We start from the raw sequence: 21,380 nt of genomic DNA on the forward strand, positions 1-21,380 counted from the left end.
GGGTTGGACCAGATGACCTCCAGAGGTCCCTTTGAACTTCAACCATGCTGTGGTTTTATGAAACTGGTCTTCATACTGAAGATGAGGCCTACTATGATGCTGCAGTGAAGCTTGAAATTTTAATATTTTTTTTTTCATTTATTAGGAAAAAAATGGTGTTAAGGTGTTGTAAGGTGACTAAGAGATTGTGGCACCAGTAGGTTTACTGGAACAGGAAAAAACTAAGAATTAAACAGTGATTTCTTATTATAAATTATGTGTTGTTTATGCTACTTATTGTAATCCCTTTCTAAAAAGAGACTTTTCTTCAAAATGTAGGGTTTTCAAAGGCTGAAGAGCAAAACCTGGCATCTCTGCTTCTGCACTGTGCGCAGCTGAGCAGTGGCATCCAGCAGATACAGTGTATTAAACAAGTAAGTCTTCACTGTTGTTAGTGCGGTTGTTGGTGACTGACAGTATGTTGTGTGCACTGTTAATGGGAAATACAATTCTAAAATAAACTTTATAATGTTTTAAGCATTCCTGGAAATGGGTAAAAAGCAGTTGTTGCTGCTACACGTATGTTAGGTAGAAATGTAGTTCTAGTATTTAAATTAGCAAGAGCTACAGTTACTGAAAATGTTGGAAGGCAAGTGATACCAAGTTTCCTATTTTGTATGTATGTTGGTTTTGGTATTAGGGGTGTTCTTGGAACATTGTTCAATACCTGAAACTCAAAGAGATATAGTAAAGAGAGGACAGTTTTGCACCACATACTTGGATGAGAGGGAATTCTGACTCTAAGGATAAGGGGATATCCAGAGTTTTTGTTGATCATGTGGTCTGTTGATTATAGATTACGCCATTGGTGAAGATGATGAATCAAAACCCTGCAAGTGATCCTATGGCTAAAGCTTGTTTGGATGTTTTGGGAGAGACATATTTTTCACTGGGTGTGAAGAATCCATTGAAAAAAGTATTAGCAAGGTAAAAAATTGAATAGTAAGCTTTTTTTTTTTTTTTAAAAAAAACACCACCGCTCTTCTCAGTCAGTAGTTTGTTGTGCACTATGAATTGCTGTAATTCACTGAAAATTTGTGGTACTAATATGTGAATATGTACTTTCTTGCTGAGTTAAATATCTTGCTATAATTCTAAATAATACAATATATTGCTGGATAAATAACTTCAAAGTGAAGTATTATTTTGATCTGTTTCATTACTGGAAGACAATATAGCATGTAATTAGCACTTGGAATTTTGAAATCCAGTACTAGAGTGGAAGTTTAAAATCTGCTAAAAAAAAAAAATCTCAATTTGGACAATGTCAAGAGAAGGCTGTTCAAAGGCATCATAATTAAATTGTGGTTTCTTGTGCCTATTTTGTTGCAATTTTTCTGTTGCAAAATTACTCTTGCATTTTTTTAGTGAACTTATTACAGCCTTAATATTTTTGAGATCCAGTGCTTAGCTGTATTCATTTCTATGTCTGAAAACATTTGTTGTTCCACTGAGTGATGCAGGACTTCCGTCCTGTATTGGGTTGCATGCCAGAGGTTTAAACCCCTAGCTGCAAAATTAGAATGTATGTGTTTATTATGTTTTCATGCAGGAAGGAACATCCATCTATTATTGGAGTTTTAGCTGACATTGACTTTAGTTAAGTGGATATTTAACCCCTCAGTATGAGCTGTGACTGTGTTATTTCTTACTGTTGCAGTTCACTAAACGGTCTTCCTGAACAGTTGATGACGTTGGCTCTACAAAGCTTTGTGTGCTGCCTTCGGGAAGAACTGAAAACGACAGACGTGTATTTGTACAGGAAGGTGCTGGACAACCTTGCTTCCTGTATGGTGGACTTCAGCTTAGGTACCATGACACTGAATATATTGTCTTCTGCTCAGCATTGGTTTCCCTCTTGGTGGAGCACCTAATAGCAATGTTTATACTTTGCTTACGTAAGATAGATAGCATTGGCTAGTATTCAGTAGTTAAAATTTCTTTTCTTTTCTTTAGGTAGAGCAAGTATTAAGAACCTGTTTGAAGAAGGTAAAGTTATATTTACAGTAAAGTAAGTTTCACTGTGGATTATTGGGGGAGGGTTGTGTGTGAAGTAATATGAGGTAGGCATAAAGATGTATCAGATCTGATTTCCTCCTGGTTAATTTTTAATAACTAGCACCCTGACAGGGTACTTTTTGGTCAAAGACTTTCCCTTGATTTGTACCTTTAATTTCCAAGGATCAATCTTGCTTTATTGAGCAGCCGTAGATATAAATCTGAAAAGGTAGCAGTGAGTAATTCTTAATGGGCTGAGGGAACTGATGTTACTTCACATGAAGTATTCTCTGTCCTGTGTCTTATGATGAAGTTGGATGTGGTAACACTGAGCTGCTAACAAGGAGTCTTGGATACAGCAGGCCCAGGCCTGCTACACCAAGAATCTTCTTTGACAGTAATGTGGCAGAAGTCTGATCTGCTGGTAATATGGGATAACTTGACATATTGAGCCCTCAGCATGCAGATGATGTTCACAGCTTCCTGTGCACATTTTATTGCTGCTCTGTATTTAGCTCTTGGTAACTTCAGCTTTTCATTGAGGAGTCAGGACTCTCAGTACCTCACAGGATTAGGTCAAGTGGGTTGGAAACTCTCTTTTTGTACCAGGTTGTTGCAAAACAGCTTAGGATTTTACTTTAGCATTGCATTTTTTTATCTACACTTTGATTTCAGTTCAATTTGTTTACGGAGTGGAAGAAATACCACTATATGGATGACTGTTCATTGTGCTTTTGTGTGATGTGTATGTGTGTTTGCTTTGTTGGAATTTTTCTGTTCAATTTCTCTTTTAAATAAATTCACATCGTAATTATTTTCACTAGTTCTTCAGTTTCTGCAGAAGTCACTAATTGACATACAGGAAGAAAACAGGCAAGTGAATTCAATAAAAGCTTTATTTTATCGGTTTTTATTTCACTCTTGCAAGAAAATCTGGTATGATTTGGAATATCACTTTGATAGCCATACATTGATGAAATATAGGAATGTCATTTCACAATGACATATATTTTAAATAAAAACTGCTGATGAGCTTCCTTTCTTTTGCGGTAATATGATGATATAAAATAAGAGACGAAAGGAGGTAGATAAAAGACAGTAATATTTAAGACACTGTTGCTAGAGCTATTACTTTTAAGGGAGGCCTTTGAGTTGTGGTTTTTCTATCTGAATTGTGACTGAACACTTGTTAAAATGCAGGTAGAGTAATACTCTTCCACTTTCCATGAGTGTTTAATTCAGTATTGATGTTCTGTTTAGTCTGTCACAGCAGGCATTCGTTTAATATGTTGACATTTTCCAGCACTGCAAGAAGTGAAGCATCTTCACTCTGGTCTCTCATCATGTACCCAGAGGAGAAGGATGCTTAATGGAGTGATTTATATGTTAAGATTTTACATGTTGTCTGTATTCACGTTAGAAGAAAGTCAAATCATAGAATTATGCTTTGCACGTGGAGGAAGTGCTTGAGAAATGAGAAGGGAGCAGCACTGTTCTGTTGGTCTTTCTGGAAAGTGGCTGAGAAGTTCAGCTGTGCTCAGGTGGAATCAGATGAGTGAAATTTTTTCACAGGAACCTGCAGAAATTGTAGTAGAATTTGTCATTATTTGTTAATTTCATTTTAAAACACTGCCCTTGAGTCTGCTTCTTGTTTTCCTATAGTTACAGGTCTGGTCAACTTGAACAATAAATTAGTTTTTACCATTAATTCTATCTGAAGTTGGCGGAATGTAGTTTTCTGGGGATGGTGAAGAATGGTTTTATTTTCCTTTTGTGATCATGTCTGTCCTCTTGTTTTTTCTTTCTTTTTTTTTCCCCAGGAAGAATCATGGAAATCATATTGTTCAGACTCAGCTGATGCATGATTTACTGATAGCCATTAAAGTTTCAATGATGCTTGTGCAAAAATTACAGGAAAATATACAGGGAGGTCTTTGGGAACACCATGAGTCTTCTGTTTGGCAAAGTATGTGTAGTTTACTTAAAAGCTCCACAAACTTCCTAATGGATGGTAAGTTTAGTAACATTCAAATCCAAATATTTTTATGAAATCAGCTCTGTTGTCTTTGTAGTAAACACCGTCTGTACCTATAAAAGCTTAGTTTAGCTTGAATGGAAATTGAACTGCTGAGATTAATGGGAGTTGGGAGCATTAGTAGGTCTTTGAGCTGTGATTTGTAGATCGTAATTTTTGATTGTACAGTTGAACTTGTTCTACTACAAAAAACAAGGTAAATGCTATTACTAATAAATTAGAAACTAGCAGAAATATTTTTTCAGGCTTACTGAATGTCTGCGCATACCAAAAATGTATATATCTATGTGAATTATGCTGTGAGAACTATTTAATGGTGCACTATAACTAGTCATGTTTACTTCTGACACAGATATCTTTGTACAGTAGAATTTAATATCAATGTGAATAGGCTCTGCCACAGCCCTCCTTGTCTCACTGGGCAGTTCTATATTTTCTGTCTGATAAAAGGTATTAATAGTTTCCTATTACACTAGAGTATAAATTGGTTAATACTTGCTACCTGGGCAGATACTGCAGTTTTGTGATTATACAGCTACAAGTAGTCTAGGAAATTCTAATACTATCTTTATAATTTTGATACATAGTTGTAGCACACAATATTTGCTGCACTGTAATGTGAAATATCTTTCTCTGTCATGTAGCAACTCTCCTGCAAACTGTTCAGACTACCTCAGGACTGGCTGTTATTCTGTTTATCAAAGCTATGTATGAGCCAGTTGAAGAATTACCTTCCTTGGTAAGTGTATTCCTTTACTAAAGACTCTGAAATGTCACAGTGGTGTTAATCAGTGCCACCAGTGCTGTTCAGAGGCTTTGCTGATATGGATAACAGGACCTGCCAACCTCCATAGCAGTCTTGTGCTGGAGTCTAAATCCTTTCGTCTGTCCTTGCTGTGCAAAATAATATGACTAGGCTTTGAATTTGAGAAAAACAATTCAAGAAATCTCATCAGATCTCCCAAGATTCTCAGTTATGCACAAAATGGCTTTTCTTCTGTGCTGAGATACTGTAATGGGTGTTATTTTGCTATTGCAGGTCAGTGACTTGCTTCTTGGGTCAGTGAAACCCGCAGGTGTGCCAGTGTGGTTTGTGAGTACCTGTGGGACGCTGTGTACGGAACAACTCCCTGACTCGGTCCGTCTCTTTCTTTGCCATGGAGCCCTGGCCATGCTGGAATGGAAGAATGGCAGCATGGGTGAAAATGGAGAGAAACTGTTATTAGATATTGTATCGGTCTTGCTGTCTTTGAGTTCAGAGTAAGCCTGTGTTTTGCTTTGTATTGTTTCATGTTTTGGAGGAGGGGCTTGATGCTTTTAGTAGTATTTTTACAAGGCTCATATGGTCCTGGTAGAATAGCTCTTTGCCATTTTTAGTGTAATGGTATTAGTTTCTGCCACAGATCATGTCTTCTTTTTAATATATTTGGAATAATTCTAAGTTTGAAAAATATAATGTAATGATATTGCATAGATAGTTCTAAGTTACAATTTTCTCCTGCATGCTAAAAGGAAATTTTGTTTTTCCATCGTAAGTGGGTCCAGTTTACCAACTACCTGATGGTAAAGTGTGGCAGAATCAGTTGTTATGTAGACAGATGAACGTTTGTTTCAGGACATCACCTCCAATGCTTTTAAAAGTACAGAAGAAAACGAAGTGTGCCAATGAGTGGAATACTTGAAGTAAGATGACTTTTAATATTTTTTATTTTTTTTTCTGTTTGCAAGTGTTGACTGCTTGCATCTAATGGATTACCAGCACTGTTATATAGGAGATAAAACATGTATTCAGTTCAGCCTTTGTTTATGCCTTGGAGGTCAGTTTTGTGATTTTGGTTATGCGCACATACTACTGTGTTTTTATGGTTTAAATGCCAATGAAAATTTGTCCATATATTTTCAAGCATGCAGTAATGTAATGCTGCTCAAATTATTAGCATGTGGATATGAATTTTTGTTTTCAAAATAGTAGGTGTAGTGGCTTGTCAGGTTTCTTTCCCCCAATCTGTAGGATTTTTAGCTGTAACCAGTTAACAGCGCGTCAGGTGTCATACACTTTGCAATGTCCAATTCATCACCTCCTTTTTGTGGTAATTTCCTTTTCTTCAATGAACGGGTATTGTCTCCTTACCTGTTATAGTGTGAGGTAAGCTAATGTGATGAATAGTTATTTTGAAATAAAGTGTTCTTAAAAAAAGACAAATGCAAATAACGAACTTTTCTTTTTAAAAGGTTGAAAGAATCCAGTATGGCAACGTCTTTGTCTAGAATCCTTGCTATTTGGACTAATTCAGCACTGGCTGCCCTCATTTCAGGCTCCCCAAATCTAAAAATCAAGCTTAATGGGAACTCAGATGTAATTGGGAATGTCTTGGAATACGTTTACACACACTGGGAACACCCTCTGGATGCTGTTAGGCACCAAACCAAATTGATATTCAAGAATCTTCTTCAGATACATCGAACCACCATTGCAGATTCCAATGAAAAATCAGACCCATTCTTTGAAAGGTTGATAAAACGTTTATTAAGCTTGGAATGGCATGTAAAAGGGAAATATGCTTCTCTCGGCTGTCTTGTGGAGTGTGTGGGCACTGAAAACATACTGCAGTTGGACAGAACAATTCCAGTACAAATCTTGGATGTGATAAGTGATCAGTCTCTTGCACCCTATGCTAGTGATCTTTTGGAAACCATGTTTACAAATCACAAAACCCATTTTACTTTGAGTTTTCAAGAAAGCACCTGGATTGACCAGTGGCACGACATCTGGGTTTCTCCTCTTCTGGTAATACTGTGTGAAGGGAACCATGACCAAACTACTTATATAATAGATTACTATTTACCAAAGCTGCTCAAGCGTAGCCCTGACAGTCTGAGCTACATGATTCGAATTCTTCAGGCTTCTGCAGATGCTAATCTAGGTAAGGCAACAAATATTGTAATTATAATTAAAAAAATCTCAGAAATGCGATTTCTATTCTATTATTATTAGAACTAATTTGGGAGAAAAATTCCAGATGGTTATTATTGCTGTTAGTTTTTCAAGGTGGAATTCATAATAATAATAAGTGCATCTTCATGCCATGAGGAAAATAATTAGTATTCTAACTGGAGGCTCCTTACTGTTCTCTTTACATGCTAAGCTTTGTTACATATCAGTATTTTTTCTACTGTTTTTCTGTTCAGCTGTTATTTCTTGCACAGGTGTGTCCAGTAGCAGGTTTTGACAAGCACTGCAGTTTGTACATATTTTATATTCATCAAACTATAGTCATTACTGGTTTTCATTTTCTTTAGGCTCTCGCAGTACCAGAGGAGCTCTTGGAGCACTGATGGCATGCCTAAGAACAGCCAGGGCACATGGACACCTGGAACTTTTGAGTATCATAAGCAGTGGTCTTGTATCCACTGAACGTATAAAACAAGGTCTAGTCCATCAGCACAACCAGGTAAAGGGACAACTATTTTTTTTTTTTTGGTCTTTAAATTAGAAAAATTGTTTCAACCTTAAATACTGTGTCAGCATTGTTTTAAAACAAAGGTGTCATCATAGGTGCCTGTAACTCTTTTGTGGTTAATATCTAAATATCTTCCAGGTTTGCATTGATGCTTTAGGTTTACTTTGTGAAACCCATCGTAGCACGGAAATTGTGTCTATGGAGGAAATGCAGCTAATTCAATTTTTCATGATGTACAACTTGAACAGCCAGTCTCCTGCAGTAAGGCAACAGATATGTTCTTTACTGAGAAAGGTAATCCCAAACTATAAGCAGTGTCTAATGCGCTTAATATGTTAGTTAAGTAGTGTTTAAAAAAAAATTATACTGAGTATGTTACGAAGCTGTACCTCTGAAAGAGATCAGGACTGTGGTGTTTGTTACCGAACTGAATGGTGGTAAGTCATCGCAGGCAAGGATGGCTTAAATAAAAAATTAAGTGATAGGCACAGTAACTTGATCATGAATGGTAGTAAGTGTTACTTAACCTGTCAGGGTACGTGTACTTTACCAATAGCAAAGCAATATGCTGTAGTGTAAGCGATGAACTTCGTTGTGGACTAAGAGTGTCTATGTAGACTTACCAGACCTCAGGCAAGTTCAGAGTCACTTGATCAGCCTCAGCAACCTGACCTGGAGGATGGGAGAGGATTATGGAGGGAACAGCATGATGTGGATGTGCTGTTAGAGTCTGCAGAGATCAAGTATGTCAATGTTGCAGAAGTTGCCAAGGTCATACGTAGATCATGGTAGAAAGATATGGATAAAATGAGATAACTGTGTATGAATAAAGAATGTTTTGGAAAATGTTGATGGCAAAAGAAAGCAGTGTAGAAGGAGAAAATAATTTGAGACAGGAAAAATGAGGGAATAGGTTTGGTGGAAACAGAATAGCTGTAGTCCATCTCTTTGCTTTGTTTACTGGTGGAGACTGAGGAATATGAGATGGAAAAATTGTGTTAGAGGTGGTGTAATAATAAAGGAAATAATATTAGTGGGTAACAAAAGAGCTGGGGTAAGCACTGTTGAGGTGAGTCAAGCTATAAGAGACACTGAATCTGTAGGATTTACATGCAGTAATTGAGCTTTTTTTTTAATAGAGGAGCATATGTTCCACAGCAAATGAGAGGAGATGGGAGGAGGAGACTAGGCATGAATTTAAGGATGAAAATGGAAGAAGGTGTTGGAGGTGCAGGGGGAGGGGAAAAAGGTTGGCCATGAGAGATGGAGGAGCAAAAAACATGGTTTTGTAGTGGTGGGAGAAAGATCTGCTCAGTGTTATACCGAGTGCAAACTTTTTAAAAATTACAAGCAACATGTTCTGTAAAATAAGCTGAAAATCCCCCTTTCCCTTATTTAATTGTCAATGATTCTTGCCTTACCTTTGTTCTACTTTTGTTCTAAAAGTTATTTTGTAGGATACAAGAGAGTTCCCAGGTGCTTTTTAAGTTGGAGCAAAGTAAAAGCAAGCAAGAGTTACTTGAAAACTCGACTAAAAGGCAGCCTTTGGGGATTTTGCAGCAATATAAAGTAAGTTAGACTGCTGAAGATACAGATACAAGAGGTGGGATAGCATTTTTGAATGATAGTTAATTGTTCTTGAGAACGCCTCTGTGTAAATTGGGCTGTGTCTGCGTTAGAACATAGTGAAGTGCAGAAGGAAGAACCCTGTGAAGCAAAACCTTGACCACTCTGCACGTAGCAAGTTAACTTTGACTAAATGTACTGTTGTCTCATGAACTGGGTGCCTATTAGTATTTGGAGGGTATCTTCAAGGTTAGTTTTGTCCAAAAGCAGTAAAGGGTTTGGGTTGTTCTCTGAGGGTTTGCTCCATGATGTGAACTGAAACAGCAGTAAATGGGGAATGCCTGGAGTTGTACCCCCAAGCCAGACTAAGATTTTTCAGGTAAATGTCCTGTCAGCTGCTGGCAGGTTAGTAGCAGGTTTTAAGTGAGGTGCGTTGCTTGGGCTTGAAACAGAGATCCCTTGAGCTTCAGCCTTTTTCTAGCTCTGTAGAACAATCAGTGAGAGAATGAATGACAGAGCTTCAGCACAAAGACCTCTGGCTGAAGACTTTTTTTTTGCATTTGTCTTTTTTTATTCCTATTTGAGGGCTCACGTCATCAGTTTCTTTGTGTTAAACTGTTTCTTGTCTTGAGTTCTGCTTTTCTTGTTCGACTAATTGAGCTTTGATACAATTGCCATCTTTTTCTGGGAGTGGGGAAGGAAAACATTTATTTAAAAAAAACCAAACTCAAACGATTGTCCAACCCTCACAGCACTCTAGGAAACAAGGAATTCATTAGTGTTATGAAGGTCAGCCTCCTATTCTTCCAAAATTAACTGTAAGGTTGTAATTTTGTTAGTAACATGTAAAGCAGAATGACATAAATTCAGTTACTTTGAATTTTGTTTGTAGGGCAGCAATCAAACTGTCTTAAAATATCATTTGTGATTTTTCAGGATTTCATGTCATCTGTATGTGACAAACTTTTTGAGGCACTATTTCCTGGTTCATCACACCCAACCAGATTTTCTGCACTGAGTATTTTAGGATTAATAGCAGAAATATTTTCTGCTCCAAAAGGTGAGACACCTAATTTATAGCCCGTAGGAGTGGGAGGTATTGAAAAAGATTCTTTTATGCCAGCTAGTTAATTTCTGTCAAAATGAAATTAGCTGTTAATTTCTGTAGCATTTCCTATCTTGCTTTCACTTCACCTGAAGAAAGGATAGTAAATTTTATTGGAAAACAGAATGTTCAAGGAGATACAAATATTTATGAACTGTTAAATATCTTCTATAAATTGGGATTTTCTTGCATAGCGTGTTTTTAGTGAGGTTTTTCAATGAATTTTTGTTATTACAAAGAAAACTTTTGGATAATATTCACTATATTTGATAACTTTACTGCCTTTTCCTGTTCTAGGATCTTGATAATATGTAATTAAAAATGTTGAGACCATAAGAACACTTGATTGAGAAGGCTTGCTTGTCATCATGCTATTATTATACTAAATAAGGAACACTTTAACTGGACAGCTTATGGTGTTGTGCTGTTATTTTAGATTTTCTTCACAGTGTTATGACAACCCCAACTCAAGAAGTGCTATTTAGAACCTTGGAGTACTGATGAGCTTGCTAAATCTTGTCTCTGGATCTTATGGCCAAGATAAAATGATATTTTCAGTCTTAAACAGTAGTGATCTTTTCTCAAAACCCCTGATAAATCATGAACACATCAATTGTATCATTATGAGTTTGTGGTTTGATTCTGCCTTTTTTTAAATAGAAAGTTGTGTTGACAGTTGTTTATAATAGCAGTTTGAGGATTTCAGAAGCCTGACATTACTTCCGTAAAGGAGATTTAGCTGCTGTTGTCTTCTGTTCTGGAATGTGGTGCACTTGCTTAAATCTTAACATTTCTGGCTTCTTTACAGTATTAGGTCAGTTGCCAGAAGTCATGACCCCTTTAAATCTAAATTAAAAGCAAAATTTGTAATGGCTTCTATTTCAGGGGATTATTCCTATGACAAAAAGGACCCCCCCCAAAGCAAACCTCAAAACACGCTGAAGTTTTAAACGTTTTTTTGAGATGGATTATTTTCTAATTCTACATACTTACAGGAAAATAATTTTTAAGCAAAGCTAAAAATATTATTTTTAAGGCTGAATTTAATGTGAATAAATGGGATTCTGTTTCTGACAATAAGTTACTTTCTGAATTACTGCAAGTCATTTTTTTTGATATAGTAACTTTTTTTCAACAGTAAACATGGCATTTTAAGACCTGTTAAGAGAAGCCAGTAATATTAAAATAGGTCTTCAGTATAGCTAAGCAAAATGTGAATACAGTGCTTATTCTGGAAAGAATTGCAGCAAAAGTATGTAAGACATTGATTTCTTTGAACAGGCCAGGCACAAGTTTTCCAGTTGGAGCAGGTGATTGATTCTGTTCGTGTCCAAACTTTGATCCAGTGTTTTGCCAGCACTTTTGAGGAAGTAAAAGTTCTGGCGTTTGGGCTTTTGATGAAACTACGTGATAGTGCATTTAATTTACAGGTATGTAATAAAAACTAGTTTAAAGGGAATAATTTTGTGAAAGATGAATGTTTTCTATTATACTAGGTACTTGGGTTAGGTACAAAGCATAATTCCTGAAAATTAGAAGTTAGCCCGAGTTGCCTTCAGTAGTGTTCATTGCTGGCATCATCTGTGTATTTTTACACAGCTTCTGCCCTTACCTGAGGAGGCTTGTTTCACTAATGGATGAAGGAGTTTGGGGAATTCATTGGATACGACTGTGAAATATCATAGAAATATATAATGCAAGCTCCTTGCTTAGCTGTGACTTCCCTTTGTAAATGATTGAGGCATTTTGACTTGATCTTGTTTTAAGAAATTCAACTCGCTCTTTCCTTTTCTGTTTACTCTCAGATTTCATTGTATGATTGTCTGTTTGATTTCTCCCAAATTTTGCCCTTTGAGTCAATACTGATTTTTCTGTTTATTACTTCATAAAAAATTACTTTTAACTTTGTAAGTATTGGTGAACAAGTACCGTTTCCTGATAAACTGTGCTGCTCTGTGGTGTCTGTTAGCAGATAAAACACAGTATTTCAGAACAAACAAACAAGACCCCCAAATGAAAAAAAAAAACCAAAAATTCCTCCAATGAAGTGCAACATGTTTGAATACTGCTGTCTAAATGACTGTCCCCATCCTTAGCGTGTACGTAATTGTGTCTTTGAATATGGACAGATGCATGTTTTGAGTTTTAACGTGATCAGCGCACAAAGTAAGTGTTAAGAAATACGTATGAGCAAACCTACTGAAAAGCAGGTTCTTATGTTCCAGGGTGCTAAGTAGCTTAATTAAATCAATATGGAAGCTCAGTAAAATGAGCAACATTGTGTGTGTGGTTTCTTTTGTTTTTTAAGGATTCTGCAAATCTAGATCTCCTATTCCAAGCAGCAATGGATCTTAGCACAAGTACCAAGCCATATGATTGTGTCACTGCTTCATATTTGTTTAACTTCTTAATACATCATAAAGGACTACAGCATATTTGTTTAGGAAAATGGGTTGAGCATAACCCCCAGGTGGATGAAAACACCTCAGTAGGTACAGTGGAGAAGAACACTTTAGCAGGTAAGCTTTTGAGGAAATAGACCTCCATATTTTTTATATTTATTTGAAACCTTCCTGCTTTTCCTTCAGACTTTTGGTAGGAGGCATAACGAGTAAGAAGTGCTTATTTCTAGTAGGTTTTAAAGTGTATTTTGTTTTGCTTTTAAGAAGCTAGATGCCTTAGTGTAAGATCTTAATCTGGTCCTGTTCAGGTTGAAGCTAGCCAATGCTCTTAGCAGGTGACTTTTGTTCTGATCAGTGGGTTGGTGACACTGAGTCAGCCCGTGCACATGAAGTGCAGGAAGGAACCCTCCAGTGAAGGCAGCAACACTTGGTCTGTGTTATCTTCCAGTACTTGATATTTGCAGCTCTGCCCCTTGGAGCTCTGTTTGCTTGGAACAGTTTTTCTGAGTGGTTTGCAGCTCTGCATGTACATTTCTGTAGTAATTAGGCATTGTTCACATGTGGAACGTTTTTCTTTGGTTCAGTGCCTCTGGATGAAAGCGGAGACGCTCTATATCTGGCACATTTGGAAAATCTGTTAAGCAAACTTCTGCCTTTTGTACTTTGCAATAAATCCAAAATCTTTAACTTAATTGTCTATAATAAAGCATTGGATGCAATTTGTTACCTGTAGCGTTATACTTGGGTCTGTAATCTGTTCAGATTCTGATGCTGAGATGCCTCATGGTATAAATATAAATAGGCACATGTATCCTTGAAAACTGGGCAGGTTCTTTAGTGGCCAATGTAAGATTTAAATATTTAGCCATAAAATGCTGATCTTTCTGCTGAACAATTTGTTGTATTAATATGGCTCTAAGGGCGAAGTCTGACTTTCAGTATGTGGTAGGGAACCCCTTTTGACTTGATCCTGAGTATAGGATCAAGGCTGTGCTTTTCACAACTGCTGTCTGATTTGGATAGACAGTCTAAGTTGACTAAAACAAATATTGCTGGATTTTAGGTAAGTGAAAATAGATATTCTTTTATTTAAATAACAAGAGAGTGAAAAGGGAAAACAAGGAAATTGCTGTGCATTGTCTGTTGAATAGTTGTATGAATAAGCTTTTTTCCTGTTTCTTTAAAACACATTTATTTCTTAGAAAATACAATGTATGTCTATAACGTGAATCTGTACTTTTTAAAATTTTAGTTATCAAACTTTTGTTGGTGAATGTTGAAGAAGAAATATTTCAAGCTAAGAACTCTCTGCTTCGAGCAGCAGCATCGTTCCCAATGTATGGGAGAGTGCATTGTATAACTGGGGCTTTGCAGCAATTATCTCTTAAGTAAGTAAAACGTGCTACCAAGTAGTTGTAGTTCTGTATTTAAGCACAATGGACATGCTGCTCAGGTGGGCGTAAAGGTGTATGGTGTTATTTGTAAAGAAATCCAGCATCTGTATTACTGGCTGCTACACCGTTCACTGTTCAGCCAGTTGTTGGATACTCCTTTTTATGTGTTAAACTCAGTCCTAGACCTTTTCAAACTGTATCCTATTTATAGTTTTCATAAGTACTGTTGCAGAAGTGTGTGTAATTTAAATTATTTTAAAATTATACAATTATTTTTAATCCATGTTGGGTTTTGTTTCTGGTTTTGTATTTTTTTTTTTTAAAGTAACTTGACATTGGTAGCTGAATGGAAGGAAACGGTGGCAAGGCTCATTTTGATGTCATACAAGCTCTCTGCTGTAGTATCACCAGTAGTGCAGAGCTCATCACCAGAAGGTCTTATTCCAATGGATAGTGATTCAGGTAAACAAACAAACAAAACCCCCCGAAGAATTCTCTTGAGGTCTGAAATTCTATTTGTCTTACAGTGACTCAGAACTAGAGCTAGCACCCCTTCATTTCTACTTCTTATGTCATGATCTTAAACTACTCTTTAAACTTCTGATAGACGTTGACTTGATTTCTGCACTAAAAACAATAAAAGAAGCACTTGCAGATAATATTGTTGCATCTGTTTTAAAACAGATGACTGTGAAGTCCAGTTCTTTCTTCCTTAATCCTTGTAATCACCATAGTTTTTGTATTTTTTTTTTCCTGCTTTCTTCTATACTTACATACTCAAAATGAATTATATTTGTATAAAGATCTGGAAGTGAAAAACAAAGCTAGCTTAAAAATTCTTCTTGTTTAATACATAGAAAGTGCAGATCGCCTGCAGATGATTCTACATGAGATACAACCACAGGACACGAATGATTATTTCTTGCAAGCAAAAATTCTGAAAGAACACTGCAAAGTAGAGTCTGGAAAGCAGGCTGACCACAGGCCAATGGAAAATATTTGCGCAGAAATGAGAGGTAAATCCAGTGCTGTATTAGTAATTAAATCAAGATATTCTCTATAGAGCAGGCGTCTTACATGGGTGATCAAAATTGGAAGTTATTTGCTCCGTGTAGTGTTTCATTTCTACAATAAATCTGTCAGAACCTAGTTATTCATGGGTATGGTTTTAAAGACGAATTGACTGTATTTTTTTGGAAGTTTGTGGTTAATCTCTCTTAAAGCACAAGTAAAAAAGGGTTGTTTTGATATTGGCCTACAATCTATTGCCTTAACTGCACTGACCAGGTAATCTTCAACACCTTTTCTGTCAAGCAACACTTTTAATGTGTTTCTTGTTGAAATGTTAGTGTGATTTCCCTCTCCAGTGTACACAAGGCTAGTGGGGAATATGTTAATGCAATAAAAATTGTTGCATGAAATTACATAAGTAGAAGCTTCTTTTTGAAAGATTCCAGTGGTAAAATGTTAGATATTATTTGTCTGCTTTAATGAATAGAAACTATGAAACTGAACCTTACAATGATAAAGAAATGGTAAACTTTGGCATACTTCGTGTAGGTCAGCATAAGTTTATAGAATATATGTACATTATAAAATTTAATAGTTTATGAAAACTTTTTGATTCTTAACCATTTGAACTTTCTTTCCTCACATGTTTTTTCCTATGTTTAAAATAGTTTGACTTGGGACTTAAGTTTTGCTTCATGAAAAGAAGTCTGTAAATGTGTTAAAGTGCCACAATGGCCACCAGATGGAGATGTTGTGTTAAAAACTTGGGTTTGCCCTGGCCTCTTCCTATGAGGGCACCTGGATTAAAAACCAAATAACATGCAAAAAGTGATGGATGGATGATTGCCATGGAGTTTGCTGGAGCCTGCCTCCAAAGTTGTAGGTGTTTGTGTAGTCTGGTGTGCAGGTGAATATCAGTTGTGACCAAAAGACCTGTACTTCTCAGAATCACAGTTTTGTGGTGAAATGCTCTACTGCTGCTCTTTCCAAGCAGAATAAAGTACAGTGAGTGTTCAGGAATGGAAGTAATTAGGGTCAGGAGAACTCAATTATCTTTTGAATTAGCAAGTTTAAAATTTTTTTTCATAGTTAATTCTGTTTTGTAAGTAGATCAGGCTAAATGAAGTTTAAATTAGAAGTCTGTGTTTGAGAACTGAGTTACACTATCACATTTATTGATTTTTATTTTTAAGGTAAAGAAATGCAGACATGTGATGTCACAGCCCAAATGGTTCTTGTATGTTGCTGGAGAAGCATGAAGGAAGTATCTCTGCTCTTAGGGACACTGTGTAAACTTTTGCCTTCACAGGCTGCATCTGAACCTTCAGATGGGCTCATTACTGTAGAACAGGTAGGAAAGTGCTTTTTATTATAAAATCTTCACTTTCTTGGGGCTAGGGAGGACAGTTTTCTGAAAGCTTGTTTTCTTAAATCTACATTCTGTATTGGGAAAGGTTGCTTTTTGTTTTTTAATTGCCATGTTCTCCTCATGGTTTCCTGGTTTTATTAAACTTGGTTAATGGTCTACTTTTTGATAAGATGGTATTCAGAAGGCATAAGCATAGTAGTAACAAATAAGTGGAGAAGTTGTTATACATAGATAGCATACATCTTACAAATAACACAATACAATTAGATTAGGTGTTCATTGAGTTTGTTCTGTTCAGGGATACCACTGCCTATAGACATATGTATTTATATATACTGGGCATTAATAGAGTTGTTAAAAATCTTGTAAACTGACTTCATATTGAAAGTGTCTTTTGTTTCATTTTTACCCATACCTGTTGGGGTTTGCTTTAACGCTCTTCATTAATCGAACTTCATAATCAATAGTTCTGAAAGGTAAACAGGCTGTAGTAGTAGTAGTCTTGTTCCATGTAGGAGATTACATACAAATTATTCACAAATCAATGTGACTCTCTTTTTCCTTCATTTTTTTTTTTTTTTTTTTAATTTAAGAGATGAGAAATGTTAATATGCCATCTGGGTCTCCTGTAGAATTTTGAGTGCAGTGTTTACAAGGAATTAGATTACCATAGGCATTTACTTGGGAAATATTTTGTGTTTATTAAATTTCTGGTTTTAATTGATGACATTTTATTTCCATATGGTTTCAACAAAACCAGTTTCTGCATGGAAGATTGAAATATGCAAGACACAGTACTTTTTAACCTCTCTTTCTCTCTAACAGAAAAATATTTATTTAGCCTTTCCTTAGGTGTTAGAACTTTACGTAAGTAATAGTATAATGTATTGCAGATCTTATTTCTTAAGTTATCTAATGTTGTGGTGCCATGGCAGTAACACTAGTATCTTTATTCTTGTGTTGTCTTTAGCCTTCATGTTTTCATCTGGTTAACAGCTGTGTTTGTATTGTTGCGGAGATCTGGCGGGTAGATGAGAGAATAGATATGCATTTCCACCATTACATTCTTTAATCTGCTCCAAGTCAAAAAAGGAATTGGTATTTTTAGCATGAGTCGGCTCTAACTAGCGTCTCCATCTTTATTTTGAAAGCAGACAGTAGTTGCCCTTTCAGAAATACTGTATCATTAAGGAGCATATCTTATTGTCCCATAGATGCCTCACTAAATTCTTTATGCTTCTTACATCTTCCTGTAAAAGAGAATGTCTGTGTTTTAATTTAAAGAATGCTAATTGATGTCAGTCTGAAATCCTGATTTTTTTCTTCTGGCTTGTAAGGAAGTACACAAGGAAATACAATTTTGCTGTTTAACAAATATTATAGGAATATAATATGGGTGTTTTCCCTGTGCTTTTTGTAACTGGCATTTACGTGATTGTAAGTAAAAAAAAAAAAAGAAAGGATTTAATAATAAATGACTAGAAATACTAATAGAACAACTGTGGCTTCATATGTCTATTAAACACTTTCCAGTGTTGAAAAATAAGAGAATTTGATTTTGGTATCTTATGCATGTAGAGCTTTCCTTTAAAGTTGCCCATCTTTTTCTTTATTCTGCAAGTATTGAAAAGAGATTTAAGAATACAAAGGGGGGAAACTCTAGAGAAACCTTGATCATATTGCATTGAGTCAGACAATGCTTCAAACATGGCAGAAATTTCAACTCTTCCTCAAACTCCTCTTTATCTCACCTGTGAGGTTTTAAGACAGTTTTGGGAGGTTGGCACGCAGTTCTGGTAAGCTGCAGTGAAAAGAAATGGGCAGCAGAAGACGTAGTAGTGTCCCGGTGCCAGGGGTTCTGCTTGTGTTAACCCAGCAGCCAAGGAGAGCTGAGCCGGGCCCGTGTGGTGGAACACTGAAGTACATAGAAGATGCCAACCCTCCGTAATTGCTACTTACTTGTGCCTCTGGCGCAGAGATGCGGCTCCAATTGCTGCTTTGGAGTTCGTGCTGTGCAAAAAAGAGCTTAAATCAAACAAAACCCCCCAACCAATGAAAACCCAACTTCTCCCCAGTTTTTAGTGTGGATGGTCTGTCTCTTCTGGAGTTCAAAATTGTTAGCAATACTTCATTGGCCTACTAGTTGTTTCAAGCTGTGAGATGCTCTTGCAGTCCTATATGGGTTTGAAGCCGTTATCTCCTAATGCTTTGAAAAATAAAATACTCCCTAAAATGTAGGACCTTACTTTAGTGGCATCTTATTGCCAGGAAAATAAGATATGGAGGCACAACTGTACCGACCATTTCTCAGAGCACTTTTGGAACCTCTTGTGCAGAATTTATATCCTGAATACTGAGATTGTTGGTCTCAGCAGCAAGGATGGCCCTATAAATCATTGACTGTTGGATTATTAAGATGTTATAACCTGTTGTATTTTTGGTTTTTGACCCAAGTCGACTAGATGTATTTAAGCTATTTGCTGCCTACTCCACATTTGAATATTTTAACATGAACCAGGGTGTTATTTCGTGTGCAAGCAAAGTTGGTAGGGTCACCTTTTCTTACGGTTGCTGTGGATCTTTGTGGTGGTGTGGAAAACATGAATTCCTTGACTTGTTCTCCATCCTGACAAATGTAGTACTGGTTTTATGGCACAGGGAAGTGGGACAGTCATGGATGGCATGATGCCATTAGATAGGAATCCCTGCTTATGCACTTGCTTCAGGATCTGTCCCGTGTCACTTGTGAGAACTGAGTAACTGCAGTGCTTTTTCTTCAAACTCTGGCCTATGAGTGGAAATGAATATATCAGAGTTCAGTTTGAAGTAAGCTCCTAGTCAATGGCTGCTGCAAAAAGCTCAGAAATATAAATAGCAAAGTTGAAAGTTATGTGATCCCCCCAAAAAAAACCCAGAAATGCATATGAATTATTCTAAAAACGTAAGGATGGTGGTGGAACAGGACAGTAATTTGATGTGCATGTGTATGGTTTTCTCAGTTTGGTTTTGTTTACACACCTGGGGAGCTGGTCTCTTTGTGGGTCAGTTCCTTCTGAAAAACGGGCACTTATGCTTGCTTTTGGGCTGGAAAGCCAAAACCCTGCAACTTAGCTTAAAATCCACTCAGATAACTGGAGATATTTGAGCTAAACCAGTTATTGTTTGTTTCACATTAGGTGGGTTTTAGCTGTAGGAAGTGATAGGTAGACTTAGTCTCCAGTTCTTCTTTCTAATAATTGAAATCTCATTGCTTGGGTAATATGAATTACTTAACAGCAGGGTGGAAAGCCATATAGCTAGATATATCAACAACTTTGACATCCTAATTACTTGTCAGAATATTAAAGTATGTTATTTTATAAATAACAGAATAAGGAGAATTTTATAAGAAACTAGATGTGATCTTATTTTTGGTTTTATATTTATGCTTTGAAGGAACTTTTGCTGAAGAACTTCTAGGAAATATTCCTGAAGAAGAGTTTGCGTAATAGAATGAAGTGTATGCTATGTGTTTTGAACAAATTGTATTAGAACTTTGATTTAGACCTTGAAAGTTGATGAGAATTAGAGGGGAAAAAAAATAAAAAAGCTTTTTGTAGAATGAGATTGTGTGGAATTGTAAGCCTCCAAACAGCTTTAAAAGCTTGGTATTTAGGCAGAGGTCTGGAACATCAGTATTGGGGAAAATTTAGTTGCAGTGTTTAGCTTTTTCAGACTTTTAAATGTTGCTCTAATTACTGTATGTGTACATAATCTTATTTATTTTAAAATGGTTTCTAGCAGTCAAAGGCAATTATGCAGAATCCTAGAGCCATAAAAATAGCTAAGGTAGATTAGTTTATTTTTGGCACAATGGTGAAGTTTGAATTTCTTGTCTTAGATGTTTTTGTATATGTTTGCTGCTGTTCTGATTTAGTAGATATTTTCTTTGGGATTTTAGGTGAGAGTGGAAGCAAACAAGAAGGATTCTAAGTTTGTTTCCTCTGAAAACTGGAGTTTTCCCTTTCTTAAAATCTGAGTGTTTTCCTCTTGGACAAACAGCTAATTTTATGTCCGTTATTTTTTTGGCCTTTTCTAAAGGCCATAGCACTATCCTTTTAACCTGAAAATTTGAGTGGAAAATTTGTTATCCTTAAGTGCTTTCTTTATGATAGGGCGTCAAGTTGCTTTTTACTTTTGCCAGTGACCTTTCTAACCAGGGGCAGGATTGCTGCTTTTAATTGCAGAAATGTCTTGCATACATAAATTGTTTATATATAATTTCAAATCTATTTTTTTCTCCTTTTTTAGGTTAAAAATATTGGGGAGTACTTTAAACATCATCTGCTGCAATCAAGGCACAGAGGTGCATTTGAACTGGCGTATGCTGGCTTTGTGCAACTTACGGAAATGCTTTCCAGGTAGGAGATGGGTAACTTATGTTTTTAATATAATAATTTTACCAAACTGTGGTATTGATCCTGAAACTGGCTGTGCAAGGCAGATTCTTGATCTCATGTGGATTTTGAGTTTGGTGTAGGTGTGATTATGACGTTACTTACATGACATTTGTGATGTGGACTGTGATATGGTTAGAGATGGTGCTCAGGCATTGGAAGACCGTACAGACATTTAACTCTTGCTCCATTTTTTCTTCATTTCTGGTGTGTTATTTTGCTGAACAGCTCTCAAAAGCTCTTGGGAAAAGCAGGAGTGTGGAATTTGTAGAATTCTTTCCACCCACCCCTCCAACTTTCCCAGCCCTTTATGAAAATAAATGCCAGACTTTTTGTTTCAGCCAGGGTGTTTTCTTTATTACTTGTCATTGAGTTGTGTATTCTGACATACGGATGACTACCTGGCAGTGCATCTCAGGATGTGATATGTAGCCTTTCAGTTTTTTTTTTCTTCCTTACACTTGTAACTTTATACTTTCCTAGAAGATCTGAGTGAACAGAATTGTCCTGAGATCAGGGCAAGAGCATTGGAATTTTCATTACATGCTTAGTTACCCATTTCAA

At 36.4% G+C, this 21,380-nt stretch overlaps 1 protein-coding gene across 22 annotated transcripts in view; it reads left to right on the forward strand.

The window, feature by feature from the left end:
- Positions 1 to 21,380, forward strand: part of THADA (THADA armadillo repeat containing) — a 167,798-nt gene that overhangs the window by 3,322 nt on the left and 143,096 nt on the right. For 16 of the 22 annotated variants that reach the window (XR_010471580.1, XR_010471583.1, XR_010471582.1 and 13 more), the window contains exons 3-22: positions 319 to 413; positions 836 to 966; positions 1,700 to 1,848; positions 1,996 to 2,028; positions 2,862 to 2,914; positions 3,862 to 4,048; positions 4,717 to 4,811; positions 5,112 to 5,332; positions 6,305 to 6,996; positions 7,373 to 7,524; positions 7,672 to 7,827; positions 8,980 to 9,102; positions 10,036 to 10,159; positions 11,486 to 11,634; positions 12,513 to 12,723; positions 13,859 to 13,994; positions 14,326 to 14,462; positions 14,858 to 15,016; positions 16,205 to 16,362; positions 20,671 to 20,780. Coding sequence is in view for 19 of the 22 variants with exons in the window: in XM_065058283.1 (XP_064914355.1) it covers positions 319 to 413; positions 836 to 966; positions 1,700 to 1,848; positions 1,996 to 2,028; positions 2,862 to 2,914; positions 3,862 to 4,048; positions 4,717 to 4,811; positions 5,112 to 5,332; positions 6,305 to 6,996; positions 7,373 to 7,524; positions 7,672 to 7,827; positions 8,980 to 9,102; positions 10,036 to 10,159; positions 11,486 to 11,634; positions 12,513 to 12,723; positions 13,859 to 13,994; positions 14,326 to 14,462; positions 14,858 to 15,016; positions 16,205 to 16,362; positions 20,671 to 20,780 (3,271 nt within the window). In the remaining 3 variants the exon portion in view is untranslated. Of the gene's footprint in view, positions 1 to 318; positions 414 to 835; positions 967 to 1,699; positions 1,849 to 1,995; positions 2,029 to 2,861; positions 2,915 to 3,857; positions 4,049 to 4,716; positions 4,812 to 5,111; positions 5,333 to 6,304; positions 6,997 to 7,372; positions 7,525 to 7,671; positions 7,828 to 8,979; positions 9,103 to 10,035; positions 10,160 to 11,485; positions 11,635 to 12,512; positions 12,724 to 13,858; positions 13,995 to 14,325; positions 14,463 to 14,857; positions 15,017 to 16,204; positions 16,363 to 20,670; positions 20,781 to 21,380 lie in introns of all 22 variants that reach the window. The other 6 variants (XM_065058291.1, XM_065058288.1, XM_065058284.1 and 3 more) reach the window with 2 other exon arrangements.

Source organism: Columba livia, chromosome 3, assembly GCF_036013475.1.
Source record: "Columba livia isolate bColLiv1 breed racing homer chromosome 3, bColLiv1.pat.W.v2, whole genome shotgun sequence".
Lineage (NCBI taxonomy): Eukaryota > Metazoa > Chordata > Aves > Columbiformes > Columbidae > Columba > Columba livia.